Source organism: Caloenas nicobarica, chromosome 25, assembly GCF_036013445.1.
Source record: "Caloenas nicobarica isolate bCalNic1 chromosome 25, bCalNic1.hap1, whole genome shotgun sequence".
NCBI classification, from domain to species: domain Eukaryota; kingdom Metazoa; phylum Chordata; class Aves; order Columbiformes; family Columbidae; genus Caloenas; species Caloenas nicobarica.
In genome coordinates this window covers 5665248-5678002 of record NC_088269.1, presented here as the reverse complement: position 1 = coordinate 5678002, position 12755 = coordinate 5665248, and the positions used below count along the sequence as shown (strand labels likewise).

Below are 12755 nucleotides of genomic sequence, written 5' to 3'. Positions count from 1 at the left end.
CAATTACTCGTGGTGTGTGTTATTCATCTTTTGATTATTTATGAGAACATAATAACAGAACAACTGAGCAAACAAAGCCCCCCTTCCTCTACCCTTTTCCTCCAAACAATCCAATGTAAGCAAGCGGCCTGCGCTTATGAGCACAGCTTGGCTTTTACAAACATACAACCACGACCTAAAAACCAAGGAGAAAATCACACCTTTTCTGATTGACAGGTGCCACGGTGATCAATAAGGGCAAAGAAAACAGTTTGACATCACTGTTGAAGCTGCTGTTACACCATTCTGGCAAACAAAGGCAAGTCTGGGCTGTCAGCAGCGAGTGACACCGGCGTTGTCCCACGGTAAGCAGCACCAGCCCACGCGGACCCTGCAGGTCCCCTGGGGGGCTGCACGGGACCCGAAGGGCTCACAGCCAAGAGAAACCAGGGGAAGATCGGGCACCGGGGACTCCAGTTCATCTGTGAGCAGGTGTTAAGTGAATTCCTCCAAAAGGACAAGATTCATTCTTCTGCCAGCTTTGGGATGAATTAGCATGAATTCATAATCCATAAATCCCGGTAGCAGCACAACAGCATCCCTCCTGTTGTTATTTATTTTGAGATTTTCACTGGGGCAATAGCTTTACATTTGACATTTATATAGGTCACAGTGAGCTAATAGCCATCTGCCATCTGGGGACTTTTATAATGAACATTGCAGAAGACTATGAAACAATCTCTGGCATTTCCGATTTGAACATACGCTGAAATAGGGTTGATCTTTACAATATGCTCTGCTGTCTCTCTTCAGGTTTGCATTAGTCATTTGCCTGGCCTTGCTACACACACACACACACTTGCACATATGGGAAGTGGTGGGCTTCAGCATTTAATACTATCAGTTAATCACCACACACATGAAAAACACCCAGTACCTTGCACAGCTATAAAAAGCCCCCACTCACCTGAAAATGGAGAATACATTTCAGAAATATTAATGACTCGCCAGCCCTCCTCCCCTGCGGTGCAGGCACAGGAGACTCAGCTACAGCGCCAGCTTAACCCTGGCACACGGATGCAAAATCTCTCCTGCAAGGTCACATAGTCTTCCCTTAGCACGCAGGACACACCTATTTCCCAGCACCTGCGTGCACTGTGCTACTATCGTCAGCTCTTGCAGAACTGATAGAGGAGAAGATTAAATGACTTGCTGAATGGTATAAGCCACCTACAAGAGCTGTGAGCGAACCCGGGTGTCCTGAATTTCAGCTCAGCGCTTTAACTGCAAGGCTGCCCCTTCTCCCAGTACCTACATGCTGTTTATTTTACAATACAAATGTGTGAAGGACTGAACGTGCTCAGACAGATGAGAATACCCCATCTCAATTAGTCACTCTCCAAAAAGCCTCCTAAGGGGCCAGGCCTCCTTAATGCTGCATGTTCCTCCTGAGTTCCCCAGGCCTCAGCAGGCCGCAGGGTAATAAATTACATTTGTCTCTGCCTTAGCAGCAGCAGCCTGGCCAGATCCTCCTTTCCATGACTCAACTCATGATGAAATGCCTATTTCCTGGAGCTGAGATCTGTGAAAATTGGTCTTTTCAGCCTCTCTGCTGAGGGACGTTGCTCGGTGAAGCGGCTGGGGGCATCTTTGATCAGAGGTGCTGTTCTCCCTTCCCTTTGCCCTCGGTACAGACGCCTGGTCCTGGGGTGTCACTTATTTGTATTATGTCTTTCAAGGACGACACACGGAGTACGTTTGAAATCCAATCCCCTCTCGTGGGGCTGTGGGGATGGGAAACCAGGGAGATGCCTGAACACTGACCAGGTTTTGACCTGGTCCTACAAGGACTCAGGTTACACAAAACGCTGCGCTGGCTCTGATAAACATAAATCTTTCGGGCTGCAACTTTGGCAAAGTTCATCAGGTGGCAGCTTAGCTAGCTGAATGCTCAGCTGCTGCCTGCTCACGCTGACAAGGCGGGGGACAAGCCAGCTGGGGGGTGGCCAGGGATGCCCACCTTCCCTGCTCCCACCGCCTGCGTGCCCAGCTCCCCTCACCGACACCGCTGCGAGCCCGGTCCGCACGAGAGCACGGTTCCCTTACAACGGAAGGCATAAGGAGACAAACGCTGTAACAGCCTTACCTCTACCTGCCCACCACGCGCATGCTCCGTCCCCACAACACAGGGGCTGTGACAATACCCAGCGACGGCTGTGCTGTTCAACAGTGCTCGTTCTCAGCACCACGGGTAATACATAACCCAGCTCGGCCCGAGCAGTGCCTCTGGTATTGGTATTAATGTCCACGTCAGAGCTGCCTCCACAGCGTTTCCATTACGCCCAGGGATCACAGCGTGCAGGAGGTGCCGGCAGCTCAGCCCAGGCCTGTTTGCCCCCAGCAGGGTGTTAAGACCCAGCTCTCTGTTCAAATTACAAAGAGCAGGAGAGTGCAGTTCCACATTGTTCCAGTTAAGCAGGGGATCACCAAAGGGTACAGAAGAGAAAAGAAAGCGAAGAGGTCATTCCTGTTGCTGGGAATACACTTTTGCACCAGCCACATTAGGTAAATTTACTTTTGCTTTGCTGCTCAGTGTTGTCCTGCACTCCAGACCTACCTGCAGCCCCAAAGCAGCCCCCTGGTTCAGTCTCTGCCCCTTCAGCCTCCCAGGACCTGCCCGGTCCCGTCCCTGTGCTCTGCACCTCCTTCAAGCACTGACTCTTGCAATCCAATGTCAATCACAGCTATTTTAATGTGCTAACTTTCTAAATCCACACTTGTGCTTACTTAACAATATGCTGTAGTAAAAGCAATCCTAACAAAAACGAGCCCCTCTCCTGAAGCAAGCCTCACCAGGCCTCAGGCTTGTAAAACCAAAGCAATCGCAATCTTTAATTTTATTTCCTTTGTTTTCAGGCTGTTACGTGCTGGTTCTGATTAGGGACATTCTGAGCAGGAATAAAGCTATTTTAAATAAAAAACATGTCAAGCTTTAGTGTTGGAGGGGGGGAAAGCACAACCTTATCAATTCAGAAAAGAAATGTTTTTTCAAGCAGTGTTGTGGACAAGGCTGTGTTAAGCCAGGCAACTTGGGAAGCAACCCTGGGTGTTACGGTAGGGTCGGGCGAAAACTCAGGACCAGCCATCTGATCCTATTCATTTTGGGCACGAAATCTGCCAACCCCACCATCCTGCCTGCACGTTCCCCTTCAAAGCAGCTCCTGCCTACTCTGGGTAGCAGAACCTTATCTTTGTTTTCATCTGTCTGTCATTCTGCATTTTTACCTCTTTGGATATGCGCGCTCTCCTCCTACCCTCACAGATCCTATGACCTCAAGCCCTTTCCCCATTCAGTGCCAAAATCATGCCAGAGCTGAGCTTCTGCTCCTGAGGAAGGACTTACTGGGATGTTTCATGGGTCAGGGTTCAGATGAAGGTAAAGAGGCAGGGAGATAAAACCAGAGCAGGCTCTTGTGAAAGAGTTCACGGACGGCTGCTGTACCGCAATACAAACAGCTTGACTCGAAGTGTGCTGAAGCCAGCAGAAAGTGTTTTTAATGCACCAGAATACCTTAGAGGTTTTATTTTCATTCATTATTTTTACCCTGGTTAAAGACAGAGAGCGAAATGGCTGTATTAGGACTAAGAATAAACGCTCAGCAATGAGATTTGATATATACCTTAAGTTGGGCTTTTTGAGACTGAAAAGACTCATCACAGCAAAAAGTTCTAGAAGCAGATTCAGGCTGAGGAGTACACTTACCCCAGCACAGGAATTGATCCCTTTTAAGTGACGAGCTCTGTTCTGGCAATAGCTATTAGTACATTATTATTAGAGTGGGAAGAAGCTCTTCCACAGCCCAGAGCTCCTCTGTGCTAACAGCCCAAGGCTGTTACCCCAGAGGGCTGCAAACCACACGCAGTTCTGAAACCTGCTGCTGGCCTTAAAAACCTGGCTCTGGCATAACCACTTGCAAAGTCTTTCTCTCACTTGAAATTTTGCAGTATAACGTGATTTCATTAAGCAGATGCTAGACAGATAACGTGACATCTTCAAGAAACGGGTGTTTCCCAAGGGCTTGGGAGTTTGCTGCATGACTCTGATGTCAGCACCAAAACTTCGGCAGACATCAGAGCACTCTGAATCAAACCCCCTCCTTTTCTTTGCCTAAGCCATGCTTCTGCTGTAAATAATATTTCCACTAGTAATTCTGTGACAGGCATGGGCAGCCCAGCAACACCTTCAGGGAAGCTTTGTGGGTCCTCCTGGACCGGGACCTCCTCACTCCAAGTGCCGAACAAGAGCCAGCAGAGCGCGGAACAGAAAGTGCAACGGAGCAGTGCCGCTGCATGCACTTCAAAACGCTCATTTATTTTCCCAACATGGGAGTTGGTTTTGTGGTATCAGCACGTTGTGGCTGAAAAGCTGTGGGTCTCCTCGCAGCACGGGGAAGGTCACATTCCCTGCAGGGACGGTGGGTTGCCGTGGCTGGCAAGCCGCGCCAGGGCCCCCGATAGCCCAAGGCAGGTGCTCGGCCGTCAGCAAAGACCTGGCCCCCTTCCAGTGCTTCCAGGTGGCCAACCCCAAAAGTGAAGGCATCTGGAGACAAATCCCTTTGAAATTCTTTCACTAGGACTGGCAAATCCCTCTAAATCTGCCTGTGTGTTAGTTGTGGCGAACATGTGGGGAATGTGCAGCACAGCCGACGTGCTCCTCAGCGAAGGGGCCACGAGTGCCTTTGTACCTCTGCTGGCAGTTGCTGCATTACTATGACAGCTGCAAACCCCGATGAGTGAATAACCTAATCGAGCCATTAAAAGAAACAGAAGCCCTCTGCCCTGTTTGATTTCTCTCTATAATGATGTAAAGTGCACTTTAATGGAGTCAAAGTGGTCCTGGGCCATTCTTGTTAAGGCCATTTGATGCAGTGCTATTGAGTCCCACTGCTGGCGTTCATTACCTCCCTTCAGCTCTCTCCCCTGCCGCATTGTACTTCAGACTTCCCAGCACAGTTTCTCTGCTGCTACAGCCCCTTGCCTGCATTTTGTCTACATAAATTAGACCTTGTGCAGCATATTGGCCTGTCAGGGGACTAGGAAGAAACTGTATATTGTTTCTGGCATTCCCGGGCCCTTCTGCCCCTGACATCTGCTGTGTTTGTGACAGGGAATACATTCCTGACTCATTATCCGGGCAAGCGGAATCCCTCCCTGACAGCACCATTAATCAGAATCAAGCAGTCCAGCAAATAAAAAAAAAAAAAAAGGAGAGAGAAGAAGAAAAAGAAAGCAAGCAAAGAAAAGAGACAGTTTCCAACTTTCACTTCTGTGTCATTCCAGTGTCTGGACAAGTAGCAATCTATCTTTCTGAGTGACAGCTCTGATGGATGGCATTATTTATGCTTTTGTGTATTAAAAGACAGTTCTGGCACTGGCTTGTCACTCTACCAGAGATTTGAAAAAAGTCGAAATTTAATTTGAAGGAAAAGAGGGCAAAGATCACAGGATTCCGGCTAGGGAGTGTTGCTGGGAGGGACAGGGATTACAGTGGAGTGAGTAACTAGAAGAGGTGTAGAAATGATGCATAAATAACTAGGTGCCCTTACAGGTACCGAGATTTCTGTTTTCCACTGTGTATCTATATCAGCATCTTCCTGGGCTGGGGAGGTCTGTGTGTTGACACACACAGGTTTGATGTTCCTTGGAGGGAAGCATCATTTTGGGGTGAGACGGGCATATGCTTAATTTTCTGTACATAATTTGTGTCTGTTTGTGTATACAAACATTATTATATATGCACATATGTATGTGACTAAATGTGTGTATATAACAGGGTGTCTTTCCATGCACATGTGTATTTACACAAATTAATTTTAAATATAGGCTTTTAGTTCTAGCATACACATCTTCAAGATACAAAACGCATACCTACATATCTACACACATGAAGACATTCACATGGATACATCCCAAGACGAAAAATACATCCATATTTTTAATGTCTTCCTTTCAAAAAATGTTTACTTACTATACTATTTGTAAGCAAATTTAAGTACAAAGGACAGTAATCTTTAAATCTGAAGTATCTTGCTTGAAGTTTTTGGGAAAAAATTGCATTTCCCTTCATCTGCAAAGGGAAGTTTGACTGCTAGTCTATCCTTATGCCTTTTCATTTATCCACACACAGGCTAGCTGGCTGTTGAACGCAGAACCCTGGTATGAAGATTTAGATGCCCACACTTCCATTTGCAGCATCTCCTGCCTGTGGAAAACGCTGGTAATTGCAGGTGAAGTGCCAGGCTGGGGACCTGGGATCTACCCCATTTGTAGAGTCAGAACTGCAAGGAGTGTAAATCCCTATCTTTGTTTAACTGTGCTGATTTATGCGCTGGCAATTGAACCCATAGGCATTTATACAGCATATACCACACCGTATATAAACACTACAACACAGTGCAAGAGTGTTTGTGTGGGGATATTACACATAGTGGTACCAGAGGAAATATGCGGGCCACATTCTGTTCAAGAGCAAACAGGTACATCTTTCTGAAAATTGTTCATTATGTGTTGTTATGCGAGAAGTGAATTTGACTGTGCACATATTTATGTTTCTGTGGCCCTGATGATGGGAAGAACCTCTCGGAACCATGTGCAGAGTGAACACTGAAGACTTACCTGATCTAAAGACCACAGTTAAATTATTCAAGGACATTATACGAAAAAGGCACCCCAAATTTAGGTGTCAACATAAATCAAAAGTGGGAATCTTACCTGGAAAAACTGACTTGAGGCAGAAAGCTTGGATCGCAGATGGATGCCCATCTCCTTCTCCATCTCCTTCTGCCATATCTCAGGACTGAACGAGGGGAACCGCCTGGTCTCCATTGTGCCGGCTCTGCTGAAGGATGGAGATTCACAGAGGTGCTGGCGCCATCACACACAGGATCTGCATGGGTATGAAATTGAAGAGCGATTTGGTGACAGCAAAGGCCACCAGCCCCTGCCTGCACAAACTGTTCCCGCTGTCACCGTCCCGCAGGCAGTGGCGATGGGTAACGCCGTGCACAGCTCTGCAGCTGCACAGCGGTTTGGATTACGGGTCACATACACAGAAATGATGGCACACAGTTCCCCACAGCATAACCACACAAGCTGTTTCACTCTATGATATTTCCAACACTCACGGTTTTGACCTGAGAAAACATGAAATAACAAGGAACGTAGTTCCTATTATTTTTAACGTTTTGCTCTCTTGGCTATTTTGATGAACATCTGCTTTGGAACCCATCAGCCAACACACAGCGTTTGCTTCTAATACAAATGGTTTGATTCCCAGGTCTCAGCAGGTTTCCCTTCGCTCTCCCAGACTGCTGGACCAGCAGCAGCCCCCCCCACCCCTCGCAATCCGGACAACGACAGCTCCGGAGACCAGAGACCCAGGGCAAAACCCCAAGCACTTCGCAAACTGCCAGAGTTCCTGGCTAAACTCAGGAATGGTGTTGACTTGCAGGCCCAGCTGGATTGTTACTGTCATCCTCTTGGACTCTTTTTTGCTTCCCAAGGATAGTCCATCTCCTTATCCGCAGGGATTGTTCAGCTCAGGCTTATTCCAACACTCTGCAGTGACACTGTATTTCCAGCACATCGACTGGGCACTACGGACGGACAGACAGGGAACCGCTGTTACTCACGAGCATTTGAAAAGCCCCAGGCCAGGGTCACAGCACGGGTGTTCTCATCGAGGTGGAGGTCACCAGCAGGTCTGGGACTGTGCACTGACTTCATCTGAAAAACCTCCCCGCAGGGATGATGTCAGAGCGATCCCAGGCAACCAGCCGTCCCTTCAGGGTGCGAAGCTGTGGAACAAACCTATTCTTTCAAGATCCAGAGCTTAAATTTCAAAGTAAGATGTGTGCGTAATTCCCTCAGGCTCCTTTGAAACCCCAGCCCGTGTTTTGAGAAGGAACTGGTCATTTTTTCACTCTGTGTCTCAGTGTGGTAGAGAGTGTGGATCGGCTTTTTAAAATGTTGGTCCCACTGAATGTAAATTGGCTGGGATGTAGGGCAGGCTGCCGTTAGTGGAGGAATATGTGGAGGGGTTTCTCTTCACTGGCTTTCAGAGGCGTAAGTCAGGCTGGTCAGTAACTGCTCCAGAAGGAAACACAAGAAAAATCACTCATAATAGTTAGGCAGAAAAGGGAAGTCGTCGTATTTGTCAGTCCCATCTTCTTGGAATTGTACTGTGAAATAAAGACGTCCAAAACTGCACCTTAGCTGGGGTAAACGGTGTAAATTTTCACAGCTCCAGTGAAGACAATTTCTACCCGCTAAAGATCTGCCCCTTGATCTCCAAAGCCAAAGGAACATAAGCTCTTGCGTTTTAAGCGTGGTAGCTGGAATGTCTAATTCTATTCTGTCGTCTGTCAGAACAGCAGGCAGAGGGAAGGAATGTATTGGTGTCATATGGAAACCACGGTTTGATGACGGACAAAATTAAATCCTTGCATTTGGACATAAACCATGGTAACACAAAATATGCAGCAAGTCAGGCTTGGTTTTCAATACTGAAAACACAAGGCCCCACTTGGCAGGCAGAGGAGGGGATATTAGTCACATTCAGACATGGTTTTCTTTGTTTTATCGAAGGATAAATAATTATGTGCTGAGATATTCCAGACTCATGTTAACACAGTTGTGTGTGAACCACAGCAGAGGATGCTGTGAGAATAGGAAGCACTGAAGGTCCTTTAACCTACAAAGTATCTGGGAATCTTGGAAAAGATTTGGGGTTTACTTCTGGAAAACAATCCCAAAGTTCCCTCAATATATATGTGTGTTAATCTCCAGGAATTAAGCGTTCCAGCCTTTCAGGCAAGTAGCAGTGTCACACACAGAGATTTTGGGAAAGTTTCATTACGACTCGGCAGCATTTCTGATTTGATTGAAGCAAGTGTCTGTGCAGCACAACAGATAAAAATACTTGAACTTGTAACACCACTTTTCGTTCTAGGTGCAAGAATTCTGACATGGGTTTATTGACTATACCCAAATCTGCTGAATAGCTTGAGGTGATACTGAGCAAATGAATGTTCTGCCTGGCACCCTTTCTTTGTTCCACCATCTCCCAAGAGGTGATTCGACTCTCTGTTTCAAAAGAAACCTCAACGTAAAAATTGTCTGCACGATCTTAAAGGCCTTTTCCAACCTAAACTATTCTCTGGTTCTGTGATCAAAGGTATTACAGCCCTGTCCCATCACCATGCTCCTGTTTTTATTTACGCTGCAATATCCTGAAGGCAGAGACCCTGGTTTAGTTCCAGTTTTGTATTTAAGCTGCTCCAGGGTCTGTTCTCTAGAAGGGAGTTCTGGTTGCAGCACTCCCAGCCTGCCGGGGCTGCTGCTTTACATCTTGCACTGTCCTGCTGCACTCACGGCGTAAAATGGACCTTGTAAATCACTTTTTGGAGAAGGCAAGGGACAGAAATGTCAGCGCAGCAGAGCGAGTTTACGTAGAGATGAAATCAAGCTGAGTAGCACAGATACGGCATGGAGCTGGATTTCACATTTCACTGACGCTCTTGGTCCAGAGGTTTGCTCATTAACAAGGCTATGATTCTGTTATTGAAACTCATGGTAAGTGGTTCCTTAGGCAAAGATCCAGCAAAGCACTTAGGCAAATTCATAAATTTATGTCCCATTGACTTCTGTGTAACTATTTATATGCTCAAAGTCATGCATGTCTTAAATGCATTTCCAGATCAGGCCTTGTACTCAACAAATACTCTTTCTGCAGCATCGTAAACCCCAGGCTTTCAAAACCCATGAGTTCAAGCTCTCGTTTCCCCAAACCTACGATCACTGTGACGCAGAATGAAAATTCAGACAACGCTTCTTTGGAAAAAAAAAAAAAAGTCTTTGTTTTGAACTTCTCATAACTCTGTATAGGGGCTTAGCTTTAACGAAGTAAAAGAAAGAAAAAAGAAAGCAAGCTATGGCCACATTTTTCATTTTACTGGCCCGAATGTAAAATATTTGGTACAAACCTCAGCAAGGAAATTAGGCCCATGAGGCTGGGAGTTAAGCACTCAAATGCTGGATTTCATAAAGCAGACAGAGATTAAATGCACAATGACGTCTGAAACGGAACACACCCACAGGCCATTGAACGTTCCCCAAACCTGAAAGGATGCACGAGCAAGCCTTATTTTCCACAGCCCTGTCTATTAGCACCCAGCCCATACACTCTATAGTCTATAGAGACAAGGTATTACAGAGATCGGGCAGTCCAGGGAAGAACAAAGGTGATTTAAAATGTTCTAATCTCATTAATCTGTTCCTTCTCCCTAAAGATGTTCAAAGCCCAGGCCAGATCCTTAGCTGGCAAATGAAGTAGAAAAGCACTTAAATAAGACCTTAAATTGAAGCTCATGCTTAAATACTATTTACCACAAAGTTCATTTCAAGATAAACTCATGCTAAAACAATATTTCTAAGCAGAAAACCCCTCACTTGAGCCAGAGCCTTTGCAATATAAACAGAACTAATCTGTCGTAGATGAGGCCCTTCTGCTCCAGGACTTTTTTCCCACCCTGAGCCTCTTTCATCTAGCAACGGGAACAGAAATTGTGGCTTTGCTGACTAGTCTTTGCAAAGCAGTTCTACTTGGATTTTGTATACCCAGCTAACTGCTGGAAAGATCGGTGAAGCAGTATGTCAGCGAGCTGTAATGCAAACCAGTATTTCAATCCTGACCGCAGTGAGGACACCCCTGAGTGCCAGCTGTCATTCTCCAAGGGAACGGGCAGGACTCCACATACCTTGACTCTTCTTCCCAGCTTCACTGCTAATGAATATTTGTGCAGCCTGGGGAAGCCGATAACCTCTGTGTATGAACTAGGTCACTAGCTAAATACTAATTTTGTGGAAACTGGACAATCTTTTACTGTGCACTTGGTCGCTCCTAACTTAGTCACAGCATGATCCTGCTTAGTGTCCCTAAGCCTCAGACATGTGAAAAAACCAGTACGAATGTTTGCAATGGTAAGTAACACTCAGCCACAGTTGTAATTGGAGGTACTATGTGCATGCCAAACACTGCATTATTATTATGATTGCTATTGACAGTATAAATGGCAGCACCATAATGGGACAACAGCATCAGGTCTCAGGGAGGCAGAGGGTAAGGAGACATTAATATGTGCAGTCAGCTTACATCTTGCACTAGGAGAGTGTGCTGGTATGAGTGGTTCTGACACCTAGAACATAAACCAGATGGCCCCTTTCTTACGCCATATCATCCAAAAAGAGATTTGAATTAATTCATGTGGAAATCATGACAATTCTGTTACTGTTGGAACTCAGTATAGCGGACAGGGTGGCAGTAGATTATGCTGAATTTTTAACTTATAAAATACTAGCGACAGATGTCACTGCCTGCGCTCCTTTGTTGCTTCCCATCCTTTCTCCATCCCTTAATGTCCTTGTGTCCCTTCTCCAGAGCAGTAACTCTGGACTACACTGCTTAAAAACTTACTGAAATAAAATTTTGTGCAGAACTTTCTCAAAGTCTGCGTGTAAAGATAAATCCATCAAACCCCAAAGCGTGTGCCTGAAACATAGAGATGGTGAAGGAGATTTCATTTTGCAATGAACTCCACCTACAGCCCTTTTCAAAGTTCTGTCCAAAATTAGTAAAATTTAACTGGCTGTGGGGATCGATGAACTATGCAAGTGACAGTGCCTTCCACAAAGAGTTTGCACCCTGGGTGGCTGAGCCTGGGAGGGAGAAAGAGGTGCGGGGGTGTCCCCAGAGCAGAGCGGCCGTGGGCCGGGGCACGGCTGGCGCAGCGTCCCCAGGGCCACCGCGGTTGTACCTCGCCGCGCTGAGATCCCGGGCTGCACCCTGCACTCCGCACACCTCCTCGCCTTTATTTTTCAGCACATCTCCTGCCGAGACACCCCTGTCGGCTCCTCCGTTGTGTGGCCAGCGGCGCCTTTCGGCACGTGAGCCTGAGCCAACACGGCTTAAACAGCACGATTCCGGCCGGGGGAGCAGCAGGGACGCCCCAGCACCCACGCGTGTGTGTTTGCGGGGAGGGGGCTCCGTTCTGCCATGCGAAAGCACAAGTGGTCGTGCTGGAGCTGGCAGAGGCCGGCTGTGTTGAAGCTCCCTTTCATCAGCAGGTATTAGACCCAAATCGCTGCCTCTTTGAATGTGCGCTCAGCGCCTTCCATCTCCTGTCACGGGCTGACAGACCTGCCAGGCTCCTCGGGGGGCTGGCACCGGGGCGCGCAGCAAAGCCGCTTTTCAGCTAACAGCACACACAGCTTTGTTTTTTCCTCCACCCCCACCCCCCTTTTTTTTTTTTTGCCATTGGGGAACTTTCTCCTCTGCCTTCCCCTCCTTTCCCCCCCCCGAACCTGAATGAACACTTCTTTCAGTAATGGGTTTTTTCCACCTGGTTGACTTGATGAAAGGTTTATGAGTTGACATTATGTGTGAGAAGAACAAAGCGAGCGCGGGGACGTGTGCGTGCGTGGGGGCGGGGAGCGGGCTCGACAGAGCTGCTGAAAACTTTATTACAAACTAAGACACGTTGGGAGCAATAAATCAGTCAGATGGTCTCTACAAACCAGCAGAAAACCGCCACTGCAGAGCAGGAGGAGAGAATCCACATGGCTGTGCTGGGCACCAGCAGCTCCAGGGAGCCGCACTGGGCTGCGGGGAGGAGGGAAGAGGGAGCGGGGAGGGACAGACAGAGACATGGGGCCGAGAA

At 47.2% G+C, this 12755-nt stretch overlaps 1 protein-coding gene across 7 annotated transcripts in view; it reads right to left on the bottom strand.

The window, feature by feature from the left end:
• LOC135998500 (serine/arginine repetitive matrix protein 3-like) overlaps positions 1–12755 on the bottom strand; it is a 171448-nt gene that overhangs the window by 144013 nt on the left and 14680 nt on the right. For 4 of the 7 annotated variants that reach the window (XM_065651686.1, XM_065651682.1, XM_065651683.1 and 1 more), the window contains exon 4: positions 6751–6925. In XM_065651686.1, coding sequence (XP_065507758.1) covers positions 6751–6826 — 76 coding nt within the window. In that variant the 5' untranslated portion in view covers positions 6827–6925. Of the gene's footprint in view, positions 1–2125; positions 2215–6750; positions 6926–7670; positions 7794–12755 lie in introns of those variants that run through there. The other 3 variants (XR_010607537.1, XM_065651684.1, XR_010607538.1) reach the window with 2 other exon arrangements.